This window comes from Rosa rugosa, chromosome 2, assembly GCF_958449725.1.
Source record: "Rosa rugosa chromosome 2, drRosRugo1.1, whole genome shotgun sequence".
Lineage (NCBI taxonomy): Eukaryota > Viridiplantae > Streptophyta > Magnoliopsida > Rosales > Rosaceae > Rosa > Rosa rugosa.
This window is the reverse complement of record NC_084821.1, coordinates 41,785,036-41,809,194: the sequence shown is the minus strand read 5'-3', so window position 1 is coordinate 41,809,194 and position 24,159 is coordinate 41,785,036. Positions and strand designations below refer to the sequence as shown.

Genomic DNA, 24,159 nt, shown 5'->3' with positions numbered 1-24,159 from the left:
GCTGTGTGGAGCATCCAGAAAATTAATTGGAAAATAAAAGAAGATTCATGAAGCTTGGAGAGCACTTTGCCGTCCCCTATATATACTCCCCCTATGCTTAACATTTAGAGACACCTCTTCATTCAGAATAATTCTCCCATAAACGTCAAAGCTTCCTCTCTCCATTCTCTAGTTGCAAACTCCCATTCAGAAAATTCACACCAAAAACGTCAAGTCTTTCTCTTCCCTTTTCCATTCTCTAGTTCAATTTCTGCGTTTTCAAGCAAGGAGAGGAAGAAGAAGAAGGAGCCGTGAAGACCTTGCATCCATCATCCACCATTGAAGCGTGAAGAGTTGAAGCATGATTCCAAGATTCAAGTCCAACGTTCAAGCCCTCCATCTCCATCTCCAACTCACGGTGTAATTCATTCTTTTTCCTTGTAATCACTTTTGATTTTTCCTCGTTTGAATTCGTATGAATTTGTTCTAGTTAACAATCACGTTTAGGGCAAAGTTTAAGCCCAATTCTTATGATTGAATGAAATTTTCAATTCCTATGATTGTGATTCTAAAGTTGCTTACATGAGTTTGTTCAATTAAATTTGCTTGATTGATATCTTTTGTGTGTTTATCTTATATGGTTCGAAACATCTAGGGTATACATATATTTGATGCTAGATTTAAGTACATGATTCACCTAATAGTTTTGTGAACTTGAATCAAATGTAGTAAAGGCTTTGGACAAAGGTCGAATTTAATTGAAAATGATTGCAAATAGATTAACTTATTCATACTAGGTTGTGCACTTAAGTTGATAACCTTTCTCTATGTCTATTGTGTTGAACATGTGTTGATTAGCTAGCTTTCTAGACTTTGATTGCATGTTTGATAGGATTGATCTAGGTGCTTTCACTTAGGTTAATTAGTAAAGGAAAGTAAAATATGGGAAATCATTTGCTTTGAATGTTTCACGTGATCAACTTCTTTCTCATGATTTAGATGATCAATTATTGGGTTTGAACCGATTTTGATTAAATGGAATTGGTTTTGATCTTTGTTTCATACGTTTCATTCTTGTACATGTGTTTTTATATTTCTTTTGTTTTGTTTATTTTAATTTTCGTAACCAATTGTTAAATTCCCCCCTTATTTCATTATTTTTGTATATATCCTTTGTATATTTGTGTGAATATTATACTTGGTTTTTATTTTAATTCTTTATTTGTTTTACAATGACAGGTGTACCCTCAATCCCCGGATTTGAACGATCCCTACTTACCGTATACTAACGATGATATTTTCAGGGTTAAATTATATGCTTACTTTTAGCATATCATTCGATCGCATATTCACATCTCAACCGTTCAGTTTTTAGATATTAATGTATAGATCATCTCTGCAAATTTTCAGCCAAATTGATGATCGTTAAGATATCTAACTCGCTTAAACCAATAGACGAACTGAATCTGTCCAACTTGGACCGTATCAATGCCTTAATGATCATCAATTTGGCTGAAATTTTTTAATTCTTATTAAATATATATGAATGTTTTAATGAGTATGTAGTGAAATTAGAAAATGAAAATAGATATAAGGAAAATAATAAAGAATACAATCTAATATTATTGAATTGGAAAGTATACATAAAATAAATATAATAATTTTTGGGTATAATTATTGTCCTTAATAGTCATTTTATAGTAGGTTATATATGTCATTTAATAATTCATAATAGAGTGAGGTCAAGTGAGCAGATTTGGAGGTCTCAATAGAAACACTCATTGATAATAAGGATATTTTTGAAAAATTGATGTTACCTACTTTCCTATCCATGCACAAACCAACATTGGAAAGGAAAGTAAAATACATTTTCCGATTACTTTCCCGGCATTTCCAAACATTGGTAGGGAAACTAGTGGGAAATTTACTTTTCCATGCTCATGAGAAAGACCAAGGAACCAATTTCCTTTCCGGCAACTAAACGAGTCTTTAAATGTACACCAATTATGGTCGTAGGATGATGTACTAGTTTAATTGATTGACTCAAATATCATCAATTATGCTAAGGTCTTTAGTTGATTAGTTTTGTAGTCCTTGGTTAAGTGTGCAGGAAAATTTTCAATGTATCTTACTAGCTAGGGTTTATGCTTCAGTAGGGGCATAGCACAATTGATGGTGCTTTAAGAGCTTAGGTTTTGGTGATTGTAATTTACTGGCAGTGACTCAGTGAAGTCGTAATATATATATAGACACACACACATATATACAATTTATTTTCTTCAAAAAAAAATCTGAAGACAGTAGAAACTCACAAAAGATAGATTTTAAATTTGTCATTGATAATGAATGGTTTGACTTCTAAGTTGTTGTGTAAAAGAAGAGAAATTAAGGATAAGTCGCTCCAACAAAGTCGGAGCAGAAAGCGAGAAAACCCTAGAGTCTAACCAAGTTTCAATGCCCCGTCCGGCGGCGCGTCCATGGGACGTCATCGTCGGACAGATGTTTTGTGGGTCTATCGGCGAGGGACGATCGGTTCGGGGCCTGAGCAGGTTGCTAGGAAAGCTTTTGTCACATTCGAAGAGGGCAAGGCAAGAAGAAGTGCGCTTTTTCCTTATTCTTTGTCGACTTGCGCATAGGCGAAGAATCCGAGCAAGGGCGGAGCAGCGAAGGATTTCTGGTTTTCGGTGGGGGCGATCTCAGTTTTCAAGGTGGACTACCGGCGCTGGTGCCCCTGCGTTGGGGTTGAGCAAAGCTGACAGAGGTTGTCATGATCGACCTGGTATTGGATCTGATTTTGGTCTGAGATCGGCGTCCAAGGCGATCCGACCGGCGATGTCAGTGGGCGGCCAAGAAACGATGAAGCGACATGATCTACTGGCGATTGAGATGCAGTTCCGGCAGCACCAATTGACAGAGTCCGACCTGGACGATAGGCTTGCTGGAGATGTGGGTTATTGGGCCTGCCCTAGGCTACTGGACGCTCTTTGGTGGGCTAGTCTATTTTTTTATTTAAGTATTAAGGGTATTTACTTTTATTTATGTTGTTTTACTACTTAATTCGATGTGGCTTTATGCCGGCAATAAGTCCCTACCTTGTTATGGTAGGGCGACCTGGGCTCTGTCCCGGACTGCACACCTTGTGTGCCCTGTTTGCCCTAGTTAGGCAGTGAGTCCATTGCTTTGCCAAATGGTCGCAACCTCTTAGTGGCAAGATGAAACTAAGTGTCACCAGATGTACTTTCCGGTGGCAACACAGTGGGAAAACTGATCTTATTAGTATATTATGGCTTCGAGTAAGCATTTACTTTCCGGTATGTCACCACCCTTGTAAAGCGAATAGAGTAGCCATACGTGCATTCTTCGCTAATTGGTGCAATTTAGAATACATACTCTATGTTGAGACTCTCAGTATTATTTCGGGATGTTCTCCCTATGCTTATTGTAATCTGGGGCTCAGGTATCATGTCCCCTCCATGTATTCTGCAGTTTCATTAATGATTAAGGCTTAAGGGCAACCGTATTGGCCCTCTTTAAAAAAAAAAAAAATGGTTTCAAAGGGAAATTTTATTCGCACATCCCTGAATACTTAATACACATCTCTTACTTAATACACCACCCATTTGATTTCTTATTCTATCATTTTATTAAATACACCACTCAAACTACTTAAATTATAACCACGTGGTGTGGTGTGTTGGTCGAATGGCCTAGTCTGGAACCTCCAGGTCTAGCGTTCGAATCCCAGCTCCATCCCGTGGCCAGCAGATTTGAGGGACCCTTTGGGTTCGTGCGTCTGCGGTGCAGTGGATTAGTCTGGCTTTGTCAGGCTTTCGCCGCAATGTCGGTGCAGGTGTCCTGGCGCTGGGATACCACTGCATGGGTGTGTGAGTTACTAACAACTAACCCGATCAAAAAAAAAAACTACTTAAATTATCCTCAAATCTCAAATTCTATATAAAATCACTATATATAAATCAATATTAAAATCATCATGCTAAACTTTATCATAATCACAACATTCTATATATATCATAATGAATTTAAATGCATTTAATTATCAGAATCATCATAATAATTTTAATTTTCTTTCAATTATTATCATGAGACTTGTACAATCTTAACAATTTTGTTATTCAAAATTGCTAGTAGTCAAAATTGTTGAAAAATAATCAAGAACACATGAAGAGGATCCCAACTAGGTTGATAACTACATTGTTATTATTTTCTCTCCATTAGTTATCATGAAACAACATATACAATCATAAGGATTTTGTAATGCAAAATTGCTAGTAGTCAAGCTTGTAGAAGAAGATTCCAATTAGGGGTTATATATATCATACTAGGTTTTATTTTCTTTCTATTAATTACCAAGAAACAATATGAACGATCATAAGAATTTTGTAATGCATAATTGCTAATAATCAAACTTGTCATGAACTCATGACAAAGATTTCAACTTGAATTTATAACAATATTAAAAGCTATTAAACATATTCCAATATATCGGCGGTGACTACAACAGTATTGGGTCGGGCTTGTCCTGTTGGCTCTGATCCTCTAGATATATGGGCTTGGGCTTGGGCTCAGTTTCTGGGCCCTGCCATAGGTCTAAGTTTATTTTATGTTTTAGTTTATTTATGTTGGTTAGCTATATGTCGCTTTATGCGAGCAATAAATCCCTACATTGTTTGTGTGGGACTAATCGGGTCTTGTGCCTGTGTATGCACTCTACGTGCCTTGTCTGCTCTAGGTCGGCGGCGAGTTATTTGCTTCGTCAAATGGGCGCTGCCGCCTAGTGGCAGGGTGAGACTAAGTGTCGTCGGATTTCTTTTTCGGCGGAAACATAGGAGGAAAGCTGTGCTAAAGCTGGTAATTATGCTATGTTGTAATCGGGTTACATATCGAGTTATCTTTCCGTTATGTCACTGCTATGTTAAAGCAAATGGAGTAGCTAATTGTGCACTCTTTGCTAGTTGGTGCTTCTTCGAATACATGTCATATGTAGAGATTCCTGATATTATTTCAGGACATACTTTAGATGCTTATTGTAATCAGGGGTTTAGGCTTAATGTCCCCTCCTTGTATTCGACAGTTTCATTAATCGAGGCTTGAGGGCAGCCGCACCAGCCCTTTATTCAAAAAAAAAAACATATTCCATATAATCTGATTTTAAATGTAAAAAAATTAGAATGTGTATTAAATATTTAGGGATGTGTTAATAAAATTTCTCGGTTTCAAATCATGGATATCAATGCATCTCCAATAAATATATATATTTTTTAAATTGTCTAAAAATTAAATATAGTTAGCAAATTTTGAACTTTTACTCTAGCAGTATTAGTTTTTTTTTTTTTTTTTGAAATGAATTTCATTGAAACAAATGAACGAGTACACTCGTTTAGAATGACATTCTTTATAAATTCGGGAGCAGTACCAAACCAATTTTGGCTAACACTATTATATGCTTTGCTTGCTAACTTATGAGCCACCATATTAGCCTCAAGTGAAGCAAAAGTTACTATAAACTCCACATGAGTACGCAAAAGTTTCTTCACATCATCAAGAAGAAAGCTACCCATAAAAAGGTCCCCATCTTCTTGGTTCATTGCAGCTGCTAACATAGAGTAATCAGTTTCAAAGATAACCTTATTATAGTTCATACCTTCTACCTCAAACAAAGCATGTAACTTAGCTTGAAAAGGTGTGGTGATGGATTGCAAAGGCTGAACAGCTGCTGCTCGGACTTGGCATCGAGAATCCCGAAACATAACACCGGCTCCACTTTGCCCAGTTTGTGCTACAAATGCACCATCAGTGTTACACTTCAGCCAATTCTCTGGTGGCTTCACCCATCCTTGACTCCTTACTCTTTGTTGAGTGTCTGAAGCATTAGCTTTGACAAAGTCTTCTAATCATCCCAAGCTCATCAATACAACATCACGAGGATGTTGTTTACTGCATTCCCATACTTAGGAATTTCATCTCCTCCATATGCCCCAGATGAGCATCATAATATTAGCAAACTCTTCTTTATTAAGAGTAGTCCCCAGATGGAGTAGTCAATCCTTTAGATCAATAGGTCCTCCTTGAGGCTGAGGTATAGCAGCTGCTACCCACACTTCTTGTGCATATATGCATCTAGTGAAAAGATGCACGTTGACTTCTATCCCATTTGTACATATTGGGCAGGCCAAGTCACCCATGTAACCTTTCATGCTCAAACAACTGCGATTAGGTAAGATATTAACACAAGACCTTCATACCTGTAATGCTACTTTGTTAGGCACTTTGGCAGACCAAAGCTTGTCATAATGACCCGGCAGGGGCGGACTTATAGTCAGGCCTGGGAGGGTCCAGACCCCCCTTGGTTTCCTAAACTATCTAACTAAGCTTCCTTGTTTACCTTAATTATAGCTTATTTCTTGCTCAAATTCATTAATGGACCCCCCCCCTAGATTAACAAAAACGTATTTGTTTCCAAATCTAATAAAGAATTATCTATCAGTTCTTTCCTTTTGTGTTACATTATGTTAATTATATCAAATTTGAAATGTTATTTCCTTTCTTTTTCCTATTTGTATTCCTTAATAAGCATAATATAATTGATATTTCGTTTTTCATATACCATATTTTGTATTCTCTCTTAAAAGAAAAAACAAGTTTATTGTCAAACAAAAATTTTTTAATTTGGACCCCCCACCCTAGAATCCTAGTTCCGCCACTGTGACCCGGTGCTCGTGGAGGAGCAAGGACCAAACCCAAAGCCATATCTCTAGTAACATAGTAGGCACTTTTGGTTGTGAATAAACCCTTGTTATTAAAGTGTCAAACCAATGTCTCTTGGGAGCCTTTCTACTAAGTGGAATGCATGATCAACTCCCTATCAGCCAGTGAGAACCACTGCTCGAGTTTTCCAACATCCCAACTCCTTGTTACCGGGTTGATTAATTTACATACTCGTTGTGGGGCTTCTCGGGGTTGTGGTGAACTAGGACAACGAGGATAAGAGTCAAGTAGCCAACAATCCCTCCAGCCAACGAGTATTAGCTCTTTGTTATTTTCTTTCTAGAAGTTTAATTTTAAGAATTGAATGTGATAGAGTTTAACTTTTTGTTATTTCTCTCTCATCTCTAGCTAAATTTAGCTATAGATTTTAGGAAAAGTTAGATTTGGCTTTTGAATTATTGTATATTGTTAATTAGAGCATCTTTAGCAATGCTAACCATTTTTTAGTCAAATTTTAGCCAAAGCAACTAAAAAGTCAGTTTGGCTAGCCACTTTAGAAATACGTCTGTATCAGTGCTCTCTATTTTAGCTAATTTTGAATTTATATTATTTTTTAAATGAGGATTAAATAGTTGAAATGTATTTATAAATTACATAAAATAACTCAAAATGAATGTTTTAAATTATAGAGAGTCTCATCTCACTCTCTATATTTAGGAGCGAGGTAGTTAAAAGTTATAATGGAGAGCCACTTAGAAGTCTAGTGCAGCTGCTAAAATATATTTAAAAAAAAAACTAAATATGCCCTCTAAAATAGCTAAGGAGCTAAAATAGAGAGTTTGCTAAAGATGCTCTTAGATTGGTAAATTATTTCAAAATTAGTCAAAATCTTTTTGTTATTATAGTTACTCTGTTGGAGATTCCCAAGGAAAATAAATTTAGTTAGTATTCATTGGATCTAGATTTCTTCTAGAAATCATCCAATATATTTCTAAAATTGGTGAAAAGCTAAGATTTATTTCCATACACAAAAACCTATCCAATTCATAAAAGACCCATAAATAAGAACCTAAAACTCACTAATGTACACTAGCCTACTGAAGGAGGCCATTAGGGGGGAAAACAAAACCAAAACAATGTCTTTGTTCATAAAGAGCTCGAGCATGGTTATTAAATGTGTTTGGTTATTGTTGTTGGTATTACTCATCAACAATGTTCAAGCTCAGATGAAAACTTTCGATATAAACCAATATGGTGGTATTGCAGATGGAAAAACTGATAACAGCAAGGTGTGTGTGTGTGTATCTCATCTTACCAACTCATATTAAAGATTTTGATGAAAGTGTCATATATATGTTAAAATTCTTTTTGCAGGCTTTTACTGATGCATGGAATCAAGCTTGCCAAAACAATGGAGGTGGTGTGGTCTTGTTTCAGCAAGGGATATATTTGGTGAACCCTTTGGTTATAGAAGGCTCTTGCAAGGGACCAATGGAGTTGCAGATCCAGGGTACCTTATTGGCTTCAAGCGAGTACCAGTACTCGGTTGGTATTGACCATTGGATCGTCTTCCGACACATTGACAACTTAGTAATTAGTGGTGGAGGGACGTTGGATGGCCAAGGAGCCTCTTCTTGGCCCTATAACGACTGTCGCAAAAACGCACAGTGCAAGGCACTGCCTACAGTAAGTTGTCATCCTCGCACTTGTTCAATATGTAATTTCTTATCTCGTAATCATGTCATGCATAGGGGCACAAATTCGGTAGGGGCTAATAAATTAATGTCAGCAGGGCCAGACTTGAGATTTTGAAGCTTAAGGCGAAAAAATAAAAATGGGCCTACACTTTTTATAGAGAAAAGTAAAAAATAGCTAAAAAAAATTTACAAAAAAAATAAATAAATAAATACACAACAGAAAAGGGATTCGAAGGGGTAATGTAAAAAAAAAGAATGCAGCATGTCAACTGATGCCCCGTTTGGGATTGCTTCGCTTTAAAAAAAAAAATCAGCTTTTGTTCAAAATTTTAGATTTTATTGTGTTTGGTAAATAAATAAAAAACAGCTTTAATTGAAAGTTATAGGTCACTGACAACAGATTTTAGAAGCAGCCTAGAGGTTGCTTTTAGAAGCTGATGTGGATCAAAACACACTCTGCAGTTGTTTTATGTACTGACAGCACTTTTAAAAATATTATTTACCAAACACGAACCTGTTTTAATTCACAGCTAATTATTCTCACAACACAGCATCAACATTTTTTTTTTAAATTCACAGTAATCCCAAACTAGCCCTGAACCAACCTTATTCCTTAGTGAAAGATTTACATTTTATTTTATTAATATATTTATTAAATACCCTCAAAAAAGAAAAATTAGGCCCGATGAGACACTGAGTCTGAGATAGCCGCCTCACGGGCCTCATGTCAAGTATGGGTAATAATGAGGTGCAAATCAGTAGGAGGGTATTTCATCAATCCACATTGGCTATCCCTACACAAGATTTGCTCGCATTCGAGATTGGAAAATCACCCCCCCCCCCCCTCCAAAAAAAAAAAACTTATTATTTTGATCTAATTGAAAAATCTAGATTAAATTAGCTTCTTATATTATACGAGAGTAGTACATAAAATTGATTGTATGAGAATTCTCTAATTAGCTCATGTTGATTCTTATAATTATATCATAAAAAGAGTATTATTTCATTAGCATACTTTGATTAAATATATATATTGTTTGTTAATTGTTATAAATGTATGCTAATTGTGTTTCCCTTGGTTTCAGTCATTGAGGTTCGACTTTGCCAATAATACAAAGATCGACAACATAACTCTCATCAACAGCAAGAACACCAACATCCACCTTTTCGCAGGTTTTAATGTGATAATCAGCAACATTAACATAAGTGCCCCGGCCGACAGCCCCAACACCGATGGAATCAAAGTCGGTAGTTCAAGCATCGTCCAAATATATGATTCTGTAATATCCACCGGAGATGACTGCATAGCTTTCCTTCCTGAATCAACCAACCTTAACGTTACTAACGTTCACTGCGGGCCTGGCCATGGAATTAGTGTAGGAAGCATTTCCAGTAACTCTATTACTGGCTTGAACGTAAGGAATTGCAGCTTCGTAGGTACTCAGAATGGTGTTAGAATCAAGACGAAGAGTCCCTCTCAACCAGGAACTGTTGCACAAGTTACATTTGAAAACATTGAAATGGATAAGGTCGATAATCCCATCATCATTGATCAACAATATTGCGCTAGTAGTGGTTGTAGTCCACCGGTAAGCAATTAACTGCTCATTTCTTGACTGCAATTACTTGGGAGTGATTTTGGCACTCTACTCCGTGCAAGTGGTAAAATATGTCAAGAATTATAGTACTAAAATCACTCACTTTAATATATGTGACCAACTAATCATGTTCATATCTCTTTCTCTAACTGCAGAAAACTTCGGAGATTCAGATTACTGATGTGAAGTACAATAACATTTGGGGTACTTCAAACACAAAAATTGCAGTTTTACTCAAATGTAGCGAAAATAAACCTTGCCAGAATATCGAGTTGAGGGATATCGACCTAAATTACAGAGGAGGTAATAAACCGGCAAAAACGTCGTGTTTGAATGCAAAAGGAGCAGCTTACGGCAAACAAAACCCTGCTTCTTGCCTGCAGAGTTAATATTCAGAGTAGTCATGGCCTTCCCAAGTGCAGTAAAATAATTTATTTGATCTTATTATTCATGGCCGGCCTATAGTCAATTAAGCTGCAATTAATGTAATTATGTTTCAGTTTAATGTCTTTGTCGTTAAGTGTAAGCACAAATATGTGCAAATAAAGTGAATAATCACAAGATCATCATTAAACGTCACAATTTTTTTTTTTTTTACCACGAATTAAACGTCACTCTTTCTTCCCGTGGATTTGCCTCAAAACAACATAGAACAAGCTCGTTAGGAAGCGAGAGAGATGGAATGTGATAAAGTAATCTGATGTTCACATTCAAAATCAATTGGCAATAAATAATCCACATAATTCCACGTGAAATCTATACTCTCAATACTCCCCTTAAGCCATACACGTGTACAACTTATATTGAGTGACGAGGAGCCCATGTGGCCACAAGGCATACACACGTAGGATAACCCGCTCTGATACCATGATAAAGTAATTTGGGGTTCATATACAAAACCAATTGGCAACGGATGGAGTGGTCCAAAACCTCTTATAAATTCATAAGAGCATATGCACCAACCAACTAGTTGGGTGACTGAGACGGATTCGGCAATGCACCGCCAATTAATTTCCTGACCAATTGGTGGGACCCGCGTGGGGACCACCTGCCTAGGCAGTTCAATGACTAAGGCCCAGTTTGACATTGCTTTTGAAATCTGCTTTTGGTCCAAAAGCACTTATGGGGAGAACTGATATTGTTTGGTAAACCTCAAAATTTGTGCTTTTGAGTGGAAGCGCTTCTTGCCGCAGCAGAAAATCAAAAGCAGCTCGGAGTAGCTTCTCGTTTTTGCTTTTGCGGAAACCAAATGAAGGAAGCGGAAGATTAAATGAAACTTTACAAACTATCGAAATTATCCTTCATGTTATCTAAAATTTACATAAAATGTCCAATCTAAAATTGATACCTATTGCTGATTCAAGCCTTCAACAAAACCAACCAAAGTAGCAGCCTCTTGTTCTTAATCAACCAAGACGACCCAATCTCTTCCAACTTCACAAAACTTGGAATTTAAACACAACTAAACATCGATGACTATTAATTAATACACATGCATTAAGATCGAATTGGAATTGAAATTGAAATTGGTCGACAACCTCAAATACCAACTTCTCCAAACATGAATTGAAATTGAAATCCCGTTATACCAAGACGTAGAGTTGGACATCAGAGAAAGATCGGCGACGATGACGCCAATCTTCAACCACTTGCGCGACTCCGGGAAGTGGCTGGATGGCGTATAAATCTTCGGGGTTACACTCGCGAGTTGATGTGTCGACTGATCTGTGCTCTTCTAGACAACAAGACAAAAATGATGCTTGGTTGTGGTTAAATTCCAGGTTAAATGATGCTGGGTTCTCCTCGGATGACAAAATGCACCGCCTAATTTTTCATTATAATTCCAGTATTTTGTTTCTCATAGACGACAAGACAAAAATGATGCATTGAAATGGTTACATAAAAGAAAGAGTAAAATCATTGATTTAATAACATGTTAACTGTTTAATATCTCTTTTCGTAATTATATCAAGTCACAATATTTTTTTATCTACAATTTATCAAATATTTAAAGTTTACTTTCAATCTCACAGCACTTCTGAAAAAAATTTACCAAACACTCAGTTACTTCCCCTCACAGCAGAATCAAAAGTGTTTCCTCTCACAGCAAGATTAGAAGTGCTTCCCCTCACAGCACAGCAATCCCAAACTAAGGCCTCGTTTGGGATTGCTTCGCTTTTATAAAAATCAGTTTTTGTTCAAAATTTTAAATTTTATTGTGTTTGATAAATAAATAAAAAGCAGCTTTAATTGAAAGTTATAGGTCAATGACAGCAGATTTTAGAAGCAGCTTAGAGGTTGCTTTTAGAAACTGTTGTGGATCAAAACATGCTCTGCAATTGTTTTATATACTGACAATACTTTTAAAAATATTATTTACCAAACACGAAATTATTTTAATTCACAGCTGATTATTCTCACAACACTGCAGCAGCAGTTTTTTTTTAAAAGTCACAGCAATCCCAAACTAGCCCTAAGGCCCCGTTTGGGATTGCTTCGCTTTTTAAAAAAATTAGCTTTTGTTCAAAATTTTAGATTTTATTGTGTTTGGTAAATAAATAGAAAGCAGCTTTAATTGAAAGTGTTTGGACCCAAAATAAGCATTTTGGCCTGACAAGGCGTGTCTTGGAGAAATTGAGCCAATGTCAGTGGCTCAAGCTATATATTGTCGACAAGTTCGAAATATATATTTAGAGGCTAAATAAAGCCTACTATGAAAGCATGGAAGCATGGAAACATGAAAAGTCAACTTTAGCACATTTTCCTACTTCGGCTAGGAGAAACCGAGCTAAACAAGGAAGGAGGGGCGGCAGACTGACCAAATGAACTTGAAATGAGCTGAAACTCTGTAGATCCATTCTAGACAGCCCAAGGATCATTTCTTATGAAGAGTGCCAGAGCTTTTTTTGAGTGGAAGGCCTTCAAACAATCAGCCCAATTTTCTACAGAAGCAAAACTGGAAAACTGGACCTGTAAGAGGTCCAGCAGCATTTTCGGCCCAACCACATGGAATAAAAATCTAAAAATTTGTCAGGATGATCAAAACTCATAGTGGAACATTTCATATGAAGAAGTCGAAGGCATATAATGAAGTCTTGTTGGAGAAATAATTGAAGGAATAAAGGGGCAGAAACTGACCTAAAACCAGCTCAATATTCACATGTTCATGTTTCCTACCCACATGAAGAAAGCTAGATGCTTTTCTCTTTTTCCTTGGATATATTTTTCTTCTACAATCTCTTTAATAGATCATCACCACTTCCATGTTGCTGCACCTTCAACTTTGCTTTCATTTCATCTTTTCTCTATCTTTTCCATATTTTACAAGTGAACTTAGATCTACTTTCATTATTTTTCTTCCACTCATCATTTCACTCTTCTTTTTCTTCCCTATATAAACACCTTCTCCTCTTATTCTAAGACACACACATTCACATTCAACAACAACATCTCTAAGATGATCTAAGTTTTCTCTAGAGCAAACCTCTCTAAGAGCAACTCCTCTCCTTCTCTTTCTCTTACCGGTGATCTCACTCCTAGTCCTAGTCTTCTCAGAAGCCGACTTTCAGTGCTACCAAACCCTCTGTCAACGTGCTTCGGTCCTAGTCTCCTCGGGAGCCGACGGTAGTGCCGCGACCACAACGGTTACAGAACCAGCCAAGCAAGGGTAACGCCCTAGCAACCCAGCCAAGCTAAAGTCACGCTTTAGCAAGATCTCAACATTTCCCGGTGATGTCGCTCTGCTCGATCTACAATATTGAGTATCGATTGTGTTAACAAGAAGAAACTTCAGCAAAGTCCTCACCACGAGGCAGAAAGAATCCCGCGACGAGCTTGGTGCTCTCCTCGTCTACAATCGCTTGATAGAAGTCAGGTCAAGGGACACCCCCGACGACCGCACCCGAACGGTGCTGGCACGCCCGCGCAAGAAAAGAGACTGTTGACCAGCTGCAGCAAAATTGGAGCCAAACAGAAAGTTATAGGTCACTTGCAGCAGATTTTAGAAGCAGCCTAGAGGTTGCTATTAGAAGCTGCTATGGATAAAAACACACTCTGCAGTTGTTTTATGTACTGAAAGCACTTTTAAAAATATTATTTACCAAACACGAAACTGTTTTAATTCACAGCTGATTATTTTCACAACACAGCAACAACAGTTTTTTTTTAAAAGTCACAGCAATCCCAAACTAGCCCTAAGCCTAATTCTTGCCCAATGGTTTGCTCGACTGATATGGGTAGGCTCGACACCTGCTGCACAATGGCCATATTTCGAAAGCCCAAATTGTGTGTAACGGTTATTTAATCACAGTCGTTGGATCTCAATCCAACGGTTCAATTAAATACCAACAATAATCTTCTTCTTTTTTTCATTTTTCACCCAAAAATTTAATTCGAAAGTTAATGAAAAGTACATAAATCTATTTCTAAAGTTTCTATAAATATTCATCCTCTTTAATTTCTCACAACAAATTTTTCAAAAGTTTTACCTCTCCATCTTCTTCCTCTATCAATTTATTCTTCATTTCTTTCAATTCTCATCCAACAATAGGAATCTGGCAATTTTCGTCAAATGAAGATTAAGCGATTATCTTATCAGAAATCATATATATTTTTTTTGTAAGATAAAAGTATCTAAAGTTTACACGTGGCAAATGAAGATTGGTCGATAATATTATCAATTGTCATAGATTTTTTTTTTTTTTATGATAACGATATCTATTTTTTTTTTTTTAAATCAGGAACGATATCTATGCTTGATAGAATTTGATTTGTTAAAAGAAATTATTCATTAATTTTGTTTTAAATTAATATTGTGTGATTAATCTCATTATTAATCATTTAATTAATCAAATTAATTATAAGTTTTAATATTATTTTGAATTAATGAATTATTTAAATTTGAAGTGTGAATAGTGAATTGACAGGTAAATTGTCTTTTGTTGGTGCATTGTGTAAACTAGAGACAATTGTCAATTTTGGATGAATGTTGAATAGTGGATTGGTAGTATCAATTTGGTTGACAAATCAACAATTGCCCTTAGTTCATGGCTACATATGCTCTAAGCAATGTCCTCATTTTTCCATGTGAGATCTATACTCTCAACATAAGGAAAACCTGAAATTTCAAGTTTTAAGTTTGAACAATTCTTATTGTATTCGATCACTTTCCTCCTTGATCCTCCCATCCACTGCAACATAATTGAAGATGCAATTTGAAATTTCACTCCAAGAGATTACATATAACTCGATCAGCAATTTCTTCTGAAGCATTTGTAGAAATACCAAGATGCTCAAATCGAAAAGGGGGAAAAAAACAATTATTGTGAATTTGTGTCCAATCAGTTTTCAAAATGAATAACTACTTGCACATGCAAACATAAGGATCAGACTGAAATCTAAACTGCAATGTATCCATGAAAAATTATAAACAAGGAAAAATCTTTGATCTTTTTCCCTGTATTTTTCTTTTTTTTTTTCTTTTTTTTTCTTGGTATTTAGACACTCTTTTGGGTTTACAGAAAAGAAAGTTTAAAGCGACGAGACATTTCACCTGAAAGTGAAGGAAATTAAGGGATGGAAGATCATGTTGGTAATGGTGCAATTTTCATGGAAAAGTAAACACATTTCTTTTTCTATCGAAGAAAAAAATGGAAAAGTAAACACATTCACATATGTTGATCACCTGTGATTCATCTATTTGAAAGAAATCGTTTCAAATTCCAAGTCTACACGTTATTGCTGAAACTAGTAGTCTAGTTTAAACTGGGGACTCCTCAACTTGGATTTGACTATATTTCTAGCTCGCTTGTGTTCCTGATCTTACTGTTGCGTCATGCTTTTGTATCAGTGATGTCAATAAACGAATCAAGGTTGTTAATTGTTATAACACTTATTATAACACATATATCTAAAGCCCGGTTAACTGTTCATCACTGTGAAAAATGAAGTACCGCTTTTGCCCTTGCTGTCTCCGTCAATTACAAGTCTGCCATTCTTCTACACCCTTCTTACGCGATGGTTTCTGTTTTAGTCTGACGGTGGAGGTGGTGTTTCACAATAGAAATCATTTACCAGAGCTCATAATCTCATCATCACTCTGGGACTATAACTGCTTCTTTGATTTTTTTTCAAAACCTGATTTGCTTTTGTATTGTGATTAGTTACTTTCAAAGATATATATTCCTGCAACTTTATTAATACCATTAAAAGGTGAGCAATTTGGTTTTGGTTTGTTGAAATTGGGATTGGTGATTTTATTGATAATTTTTGTAAGAAGATTTATAAGACTGGCGAAATTGTTTGCTCTCCTCCAGAAGAGGAGCAACATAGAATTAGTACTACGTATAAGTTAGAGTCAAACCAGAACTAGATAGTGCTATTTTTTTTCATTAAGTAAACTTTGGTGTTTGCACCTTATGACTGGATTGATGAGTGGATAAATTTAGGGATCGTTTATATATATGCTTTTGTATTGAATAGGGTGCTTAGTTTTAGTACAATTAACTGACATGCTATTTTTGCAATTTTGGCTTTAGTTTTTGAGTTTAGGATCATTTTCTGGACTTTGTCTTTTGACAAATACAGATTTTGATCTTTTCAGTATTTTATTTCCCCTGGGCTTTGCAATAATTTTGATGGTTGATTGAAAAAATTAGAAGATAGAGTTTTCAGTGTGTTTTGTTTTTTGGTTTGAAAATTTTGGGTTAGTTTTATATTGTTTGTGTATTGTGTAACAGTTTTGCAATGTAGTTCAGTTTCTTTCTGTTTGATCAGTTTCAGTATATAGTGTATATAGGTGAGCGTTTATGGGGAATGGTTTTCGGTAAAAGTGTAAAACCATTCGGTAAAAGTGCTCTCCATGCTGCTGTCATCCATGGTTTTACACTTTTACCGAAGACCTTCCCCATAAAAGTCTTAATCAATGATGTTGTATGTTAGTATTATTAGATTCCAAAATTATGTTGTATGTTTGGTAAAAAAAAAAAAAAAAAAAAAAATTAATTCTATGTTGATGACGTGGCAGCACGGTGATTCCACAAATAGGGTAACGTATAAATGACCCAAGGTGGAGGGAGCTCTAAATCCCCAGTCCCACAAATCGCCATAGAAATTTACAAGACGATGAAGGAGGCATTGGATTTTGTAGTGTCCATGGAATTCTGGAGAATGGGCCTGCGATGGACTCTCAGTCTTCTCATCTCTTACTGGCACCTCCTCTTCGCCTCGACTACTACTCCTCCTTCCAGATCACCGCCTCCCTCATCTCCGTCGAGGCCCGTCTGCATCATCACCGGCGTAAGTAAACCCTATACAATCGTCTCTTTTTCTCTTCCTTGCTCTTCAATTTGACTCTGAAGAAATTTGCAGGCGACTTCTGGATTGGGCGCCGCCGCGGCCCATGCTCTCTCCGCTCGTGGCTTCTTTGTGGTTCTCGGTAATCATATTATTCGATTTAATCACTTCTTTTTTCGTTCGTAATTTATAGGCAATGTGTATAGCTCATAATCCGATTCTGTATGCAGTTGGGCGCTCATCTCGCTTGTTAGAAAAGGTAGCTAATCTTCTCGACTTTCAAATTTTGTATTGGTTTTCGAAGAGGTGAAAATTTGGTTTAGTGATGCAGACGATGATGGAAATTAAGAGGAAGAATGAGAGTGCAGAGCTGAAAGCTTTCGAGGTTGATCTCTCATCATTCCAGTCGATTCTTCAGTTTAAAGCCTCCCTACAGCAGTGGCTTTCCGACTCGCAAATGCACTCTTCCATCCAACTCCTAATTAACAATGCTGGAATACTTGCTACCTCGTCTAGATTCACCTCTCAAGGCTATGATCAGTAATGAGTTCATTTATCTTTTATCTGTGTTCTGATTTAAGGAGTGTGGCCTTGTTTGCTGATTATTAGCTCACCTTGTTTCTTCTTATTTTGTTTTCTAGGATGATGGCTACAAATTACTTGAGTGCATTTTTTCTTAGTAAACTATTGTTACCGCTTCTCAGAAACAGCTTGATTCCTTCCCGTATAGTGAATGTCACATCTTTCACACATCGAAGTGGTGAGGGAGAATCTTTATAATATGTTAGAATTCCTGGATATGACTCAATTTCAGTAGAATTTGGTTTTCTATTTCACTGAATTGTTTTACGAATTTAGATGCTTTTTTCTGAATCCTTTTTCTCCACTGATGTTCTCCCCCCTTCAGTATCGAATATACAGGTTGCCAAGGATACTGTATCTGGGAAGTGCTTCAGCAGATTAAAAAGATACCCATATGCTCATGTATATGAGTATTCCAAATGTAAGTTCTAGATGTCATTATTATAGAAAAGCTCCTAGTTTTCCTATTCTAATTTTGAGCTGCCCCATTTTGTTGACAGTGTTCCTACTGCTCTTCTCCTATGAGCTTCATCGCCAACTTGGCTTGATGGACATATCTCGTCACGTCTCCGTCATGTATGTGTTTAGTGGTCACAAGTTTTTTTTTCTCCTGGGAAGAGTTGTGCAGAATTCTTTTCTAGGATCATGCATTAGATGCTATTTTCAGAATCTCATGTTAAATACGGTTTTGTTTGGTTATGAAGTGCTGTGGATCCTGGTGTAGTTGAAACCAACATCTTGCGAGAAGTTCCTCCATGCCTATCCAGTTTGGCCAATAAAGTTCTGAGAAGTCTTTGGTTCTTGCAGTCACCTGAAGTTGGAATCAGTTCCATTCTCGATGCAGCATTTGCTCCACCAGTAAGCTTATTCTAATTCTATACTTATGCAGCTTGTTTATGTGTTGTGAATGTCCATGATGGTTTAACTTAGTAAGAAGTTCTATGCCAAGGGATCTCATTAACTATCCCCTTAATATTTTATAGATATCCAAAGATTCCTCATCTGATCCACTCTCTGTTAATTTTAGGAAACATCTGGAGTTTACTTTTTTGGTGGAAAGGGCAACACTGTCAGCTCTTCTATGCTTTCATATGATGCCAAACTTGCACAGGAACTTTGGAGTGCATCGTCTGATCTGTTTTTAGAGTCACAGCTTGCTTTCAAGGAAACCTCCACTTCTGTATCAAACTTTGTATCATAGGTAAGAAAACAGTTTACATATAATGGATGTGTCAATTAAAAGATGTTTGAGTTGGTCTTGAGTGGGTGCGTTATACAATCTATCTGTCAAATGTTATACTGAAACCAAGTTTTTAATGGCTAATATTGAGGTTACTGTTGCAGGCGTTCCGTTTTAATTGCCGTAGCAGCAGTAATGCTTTTCCTAGCTGTGATCGGTCGTTGTAAGTGTTGCCCTTAAAAAACTTGCTCGGTAAAATCTATTTTGTGCTCTTGTTATTATAACATTTCCGTCTTGTAACTCAACTATGATCTTGTTGCAGTTCTGTCCGTCCTTCGGCACCAACATGCAATTCACATGTAAGTTGCCCTTTGTGTCTGGTTGATTTGTTCTACCTTGGTGGTTGTTACCACCCTTCACATTCTGGAGGCTTCTTATACTTCTTTCTGACAAAGCTGTTATATTGTTGCAGATTCATTGTTAGTGGATGGCTACTTGTTGCAATTACATTCATTCTTTGTGGAGCCTTTGTGATCCTCAACAAGTAAGATGATGTTATATTATGTAGAAATGCATCTGTTAGGTTATTTCATTTGCTTGTCTAGTGAATCAGAAACCCAACCAATTACTATGGGCACTATACAGTACATCTTTTGCGAGTCCGTTTTCCTTTTCAAGTTAAACTAAGTATTCATTGCGTTATGCAGCTGCTTTTACTTTAATTATATCTTAAGCCATTGTGTATGGTCCTCCTACAAAACTAATTTATTCATGTCTTACAGTAATAGGTCTAAATGGGAATTAATTAAACAGAGCATGCTAATGCCCTTACCTTACATTTATTTTGTTTATTCTTTGTGTTTCAGTGCTGTTTCTGACACCTGTATGGCAATGGAAGAATGGGTAGAAAATCCCCACGCTGAAACAGCACTTAGCAATGTCCTTCCATGTGTTGACCAGAAAACCACAAACCAGACACTGAGCCAGAGTAAAGGAATTATCAATGACATGGTCACTGTTGTCAACACGTTCATCTACACCTATGCCAATACGTATCCATCGCATTCTGATCCGTATTATTACAATCAGTCTGGACCTCTGATGCCAGCTCTTTGTTACCCATATGATTCTGAGTTAAGAGATACTCAGTGTGGGGATCAACAGGTGTCTATTACAAATGCTTCTTTGGTAAGAATCTTCCACTTAGACTACTTTGGATGATTATTGTTCTAATTGCTTGATTTATGGAAATAATAGGATTAGACTAGCATTTGATGGAATGAACTCAACACCCAAAATGTGCCAAATGAAATACTTTTTTCTGTGAAAGTGGAGAGGCTAGGGTATATATAAAATAGTAAATGGGTATAGTTTATATATCAGGTAAATGAAATGGAGTCACCATATCATAATCGTCTTCTTATTTCTAACACCTAGCACATGTACTTGAAAGACTAATTCCAATAAGTGGAACTTTTATCTTCAGAGTTTAGTTGCATGCCTTATGTCCATGTCACTTGAAATAGGAAATTCACGATACAACTCACTCTCCTGCTCTAGGCATTGTAGGCCAGTACTTAATTGATAAATTTCTATTTGTTTATCAAAGTTAGAACAATGCCAAGTAATGTAAAATGGAGCAAGGGGCTGAGAGCTATAACCTTCTCAAAGAGAAGGGAAACATTGGAAAAGAATAAGGGATATGAAGTTTATTCACAAACAAAACTTTGAAAAAAGAGAAGGGCTATGAAGTTTGGCACCTAGTTTTGACCATTTTAGACTCGATAAATCTCTCTTATATGTGGTTGTTTGAATTCTTTCAGGTTTGGCAGAACTATACATGTGAAGTCTCAGCATCTGGGATGTGCATCACTCCCGGAAGGGTGAAGCCAGAGATCTACACTCAGCTAGTTGCAGCAGTTAATGAGAGCTATGCACTACAGCACTATACCCCTCCTTTACTCAGCCTCCAAGATTGTAATTTTGTCCGAGACGAACAATCACCTCGAGTTATTGCCCCCCATTGGACCACTACGTGAAAATTGTGAATGCAGGTTTGGCCCTGATATCAGTTGGAGTCTTGCTCTGTCTTCTTCTCTGGGTACTCTATGCAAACCGCCCCCAAAGGGAGGAAGCGTTTGCGAAACAATCCTTACCCGTAAAAGACAAAAGTATGAAGAGCAGTTCAAACAATCATAGTCATAATAGCAGCAGCGATGTAACAACATCAAACATATCAAACGGAGTCTAAGCTTGAAGATTAGAATCCAGTTATACAAATTTAGAGTCATTATTAAGAAAAATGAAAACCGAGTGGAGCGAAGTTCCATTCCGAGTTAAGTTTAGTCGAGTGTAGTATTGTAATCCAGATTCTTATGTACAGATTCGCCTATTGCAATGATCTCAAATTTGCTTTCATTTCCGTCTTCCCCTTTATTGTGATATCTCAATTCTCAACCCACATATATATAATTTATTCACAGAAGAATGCAGGCAATCATAAACACCAAGAGAGAATGCTTAGAAGGGCTCAATTTTTCATTGCATCTTAAACCTTTACATTGCTAAAGGGCTCCCCTGAATCACATTCACATCAGATGCACAGAAAATCGAAGAGCCAAACCTCAATCAAACCCTAAAACATATACTTTCCATCTAATTCATCAGAAAACAAGAACTTGTATGTAAAATCTGACCTCTACATTGTCAATTACAGCCTTCAGTAACCTCCCTACCTCTACATTGTCAATTACAACCTTCAGTAACCTCCCTAATAACAAAAGTTATTCTTCTGCCGCTGTTCCTCTGTACATTGTTTGGAATTATCTCACCGTCTTATTGCTATTCAGGTATGTAGTTAACATAGAATTGATATTGGATGGATGCATGGAGCTCAAATGGTTGTGTCTATTGTGCAGGTTAGTTTTCCAGTTTCATGAAACTTTTAGAACCTGATGATATGTCAATGACCTTGATCGATAAGAAATATAACCTGACTGCATATAAAATTTTATGACAGGGATGTGATAAATCACGATGGTTGATGCATGGGATGTTTAGAGCCAATGATGAGGCCCTGCTTTTTTTATGCACAAGGGCTTAAATGATGAGGTTTTTGATCCTAAAAAGACCTGGTAGTGACAAAGACATTGAAGGTGAAGACAATTTATTTACTTTGAGTTGAATTTTTGGCATATTAGCAATAATCTCAGAGGATTGATGTTAATATACAGGTGAAAGCATTTATGGCCAATGGATGTCACTTGGATTTTAATCAAACCCCCTTTGATTCATTCTCCCTACAGACTTCTACACAAAAGTTGGTAAGGTCCGTTTTGTTTTTCTGATAATTCGAGAATTTGATTCCTATTTTTAGTTATTGTTGAAATCAGTTACATTCCTATCTTATAACATAGTATACTCACATTGGTAAATATCTCAACACTCATTGCACTCTACGTTTCACTTCACATCAGTATTTTGCAGAGCTCTGATCACGTCATATGCAGCTGGTTGTTTATAGGTAACCTCATCTCTACATTCCAATGCCTCATTGATTAATGTTTGTGCTTACTCCATACAAAACCATTTCAATGATTTCAATTTACAGAACCAAATAATCACTCTTTCTTATTGATTGACAGTATTACTTATGTTTTCCAATTACAACAACTCAACTGAAATTTCGGAGGACTTATCATTTGTTGCAAATGACGAATCAGACTTTTTACTTAAACACCTACTGTTGTTAGCATATAACATATAATGTAGCAATGTAATATAACAATGTTTCTAAATTCAGTAGCATCGAATCAAACAATATTGCTCATATTCCCGCAGCATCGCGCGGGTGCATTTTCTAGTAACTCACTAAATTGAAGATTTGGATGGTGGTCTTAATCAAGGTTCGTACCATCAATAGTGGAAAGATTGTTGTTAGTAATGATCAATGCAACGTGGTCAGTAATAGTTATGGTGTCTTAATTGGGGGTCTCTAACAAATCTAGAATCCATAATTAATATCAGACATGCCACGCATGCTAAGTACAAATCATCATACCGATTATTAGAAAAGTAAAATTTTATAGCGACTATTTGTGGTAATTAATATTAAAGAAAAACATATCACTTTCCTGGTATTCAATCACTTTCCTCCTTGATCCTCCCATTCACTGCAACATAATTGAAGATGCAATCTGAAATTTCACTCCAAGGGATTACATATAACTCGATCAGCAATTTCTTCTGAAGCATTTGTAGAAATACCAAGATGCTCAAATCGAAAACGGGGAAGGAAAACAATCATTGTGAATTTGTGCCTAATCAGTTTTCAAAATGAAGAACTACTTGCACATGCAAACGTAAGGATCAGACTGAAATCTAAACTGCAATGTATATATCCATGAAAAATTATAAACAAGGAAAAATCTTTGATCTTTTTCCCTGTATTTTTTTTTCTTTTTCCTGGTATTTAGACTCTTTTGGGTTTACAGAAAAGAAAGTTTAAAGCAACGAGACATTTCACCTGAAAGTGAAGGAAATTAAGGGATGCAAGATCATTATTGGTAATGGTGCAATTTTCATGGAAAAAAGTAAACTCATTCACATATGTCACCTGTGATTCATCTATTTGAAAGAAATGGTTTCAAAATTCCAAGTCTACACGTTATTGCTGAAACTAGTAGTCTAGTTTAAACTGGGGACTCCTCAACTTGGATTTGACTATATTTCTAGCTCGCTTGTGTTCCTGATCTTACTGTTGCGTCATGCTTTTGTATCAGTGATGTCAATAAACGAATCAAGGTTGTTAATTGTTATAAGTGTTTTTCTCACTAAATTGAAGATTTGGATGGTGGTCTTAATCAAGGTTCGTACCATCAATACAATTTCATAGAGTGGAAAGATTGTGGTTAGTGATGATCAATGCAACGTGGTCAGTAATAGTTATGGTGTCTTAATTGGGGGTCTCTAACAAATCTAGAATCAATAATTAATATCAGACATGCCACGCATGCTAGGTACAAATCATCATACCGATTATTAGAAAAGTAAAATTTTATAGCGATTATTTGTGGTAATTAATATTAAAGAAAAACATATCACA

General features: G+C 36.4%; 3 protein-coding genes and 2 long non-coding RNA genes across 10 annotated transcripts; all 5 read left to right on the top strand.

Annotated features, from left to right (window-relative positions):
- The first annotated feature begins 132 nt into the window (after positions 1–132).
- Positions 133–1,315, top strand: LOC133729220 (uncharacterized). The gene is made up of 2 exons (XR_009856308.1): positions 133–399; positions 1,219–1,315. It is a non-coding gene; the product is annotated as an uncharacterized LOC133729220 (long non-coding RNA).
- Positions 1,316–7,832: 6,517 nt separating this feature from the next.
- Positions 7,833–10,454, top strand: LOC133729663 (exopolygalacturonase-like). Its single transcript, XM_062157226.1, has 4 exons — positions 7,833–7,994; positions 8,080–8,391; positions 9,488–9,991; positions 10,156–10,454. The coding sequence occupies exons 1-4, from the start codon at positions 7,842–7,844 to the stop codon at positions 10,387–10,389; spliced, it is 1,203 nt and encodes a 400-aa protein (XP_062013210.1). The 5' UTR covers positions 7,833–7,841; the 3' UTR covers positions 10,390–10,454.
- Positions 10,455–17,021: 6,567 nt separating this feature from the next.
- LOC133733971 (uncharacterized) lies at positions 17,022–19,570 on the top strand. Of its 3 annotated transcripts, none has more exons than XM_062161630.1 (12): positions 17,026–17,296; positions 17,369–17,435; positions 17,524–17,552; positions 17,625–17,833; positions 17,935–18,053; positions 18,201–18,296; positions 18,376–18,451; positions 18,580–18,733; positions 18,903–19,076; positions 19,220–19,278; positions 19,378–19,414; positions 19,528–19,570. In XM_062161630.1, the coding sequence occupies exons 1-9, from the start codon at positions 17,057–17,059 to the stop codon at positions 19,074–19,076; spliced, it is 1,164 nt and encodes a 387-aa protein (XP_062017614.1). In that variant the 5' UTR covers positions 17,026–17,056; the 3' UTR covers positions 19,220–19,278; positions 19,378–19,414; positions 19,528–19,570. The 3 variants fall into 3 exon arrangements, with proteins under 3 accessions (XP_062017615.1, XP_062017614.1, XP_062017616.1); XM_062161632.1 differs by having other exon boundaries at positions 17,060–17,296; positions 17,617–17,833; XM_062161631.1 differs by lacking the exon at positions 17,369–17,435 and having other exon boundaries at positions 17,022–17,296; positions 17,487–17,552.
- LOC133730775 (uncharacterized) lies at positions 19,251–21,094 on the top strand. Its single transcript, XM_062158301.1, has 5 exons — positions 19,251–19,278; positions 19,378–19,414; positions 19,528–19,599; positions 19,922–20,243; positions 20,879–21,094. Exons 1-5 carry the CDS (start codon positions 19,251–19,253, stop codon positions 21,092–21,094), a joined length of 675 nt encoding a protein of 224 aa, XP_062014285.1.
- Positions 21,095–21,838: 744 nt separating this feature from the next.
- On the top strand, positions 21,839–22,584 carry LOC133734308 (uncharacterized). 4 transcript variants are annotated; one of them, XR_009858221.1, is made up of 4 exons: positions 21,839–21,973; positions 22,075–22,210; positions 22,289–22,383; positions 22,542–22,584. It is a non-coding gene; the product is annotated as an uncharacterized LOC133734308 (long non-coding RNA). The 4 variants fall into 4 exon arrangements; XR_009858222.1 differs by having other exon boundaries at positions 22,289–22,378; positions 22,532–22,579; XR_009858223.1 differs by having other exon boundaries at positions 22,289–22,378; positions 22,542–22,578.
- Positions 22,585–24,159: the final 1,575 nt, after the last annotated feature.

What these genes read in the sequence shown, in the direction of transcription:
- LOC133730775 (XM_062158301.1), top strand. Translation starts at nt 19,251, where the DNA reads ATGCTTTTCCTAGCTGTGATCGGTCGTT. An exon ending in CCTAGCTGTGATCGGTCGTT is followed by an intron (nt 19,279 to 19,377) that starts GTAAGTGTTGCC and finishes ATCTTGTTGCAG; the next exon opens with TTCTGTCCGTCCTTCGGCAC. An exon ending in CTATTACAAATGCTTCTTTG is followed by an intron (nt 20,244 to 20,878) that starts GTAAGAATCTTC and finishes GAATTCTTTCAG; the next exon opens with GTTTGGCAGAACTATACATG.
- LOC133729663 (XM_062157226.1), top strand. Translation starts at nt 7,842, where the DNA reads ATGTCTTTGTTCATAAAGAGCTCGAGCATGGTTATTAAATGTGTTTGG. An exon ending in GAAAAACTGATAACAGCAAG is followed by an intron (nt 7,995 to 8,079) that starts GTGTGTGTGTGT and finishes TTCTTTTTGCAG; the next exon opens with GCTTTTACTGATGCATGGAA. An exon ending in AGTGCAAGGCACTGCCTACA is followed by an intron (nt 8,392 to 9,487) that starts GTAAGTTGTCAT and finishes CCTTGGTTTCAG; the next exon opens with TCATTGAGGTTCGACTTTGC.
- LOC133733971 (XM_062161630.1), top strand. Translation starts at nt 17,057, where the DNA reads ATGACCCAAGGTGGAGGGAGCTCTAAATCCCCAGTCCCACAAATCGCC. An exon ending in CATCTCGCTTGTTAGAAAAG is followed by an intron (nt 17,553 to 17,624) that starts GTAGCTAATCTT and finishes TTAGTGATGCAG; the next exon opens with ACGATGATGGAAATTAAGAG. An exon ending in ACCTCTCAAGGCTATGATCA is followed by an intron (nt 17,834 to 17,934) that starts GTAATGAGTTCA and finishes TTTGTTTTCTAG; the next exon opens with GATGATGGCTACAAATTACT.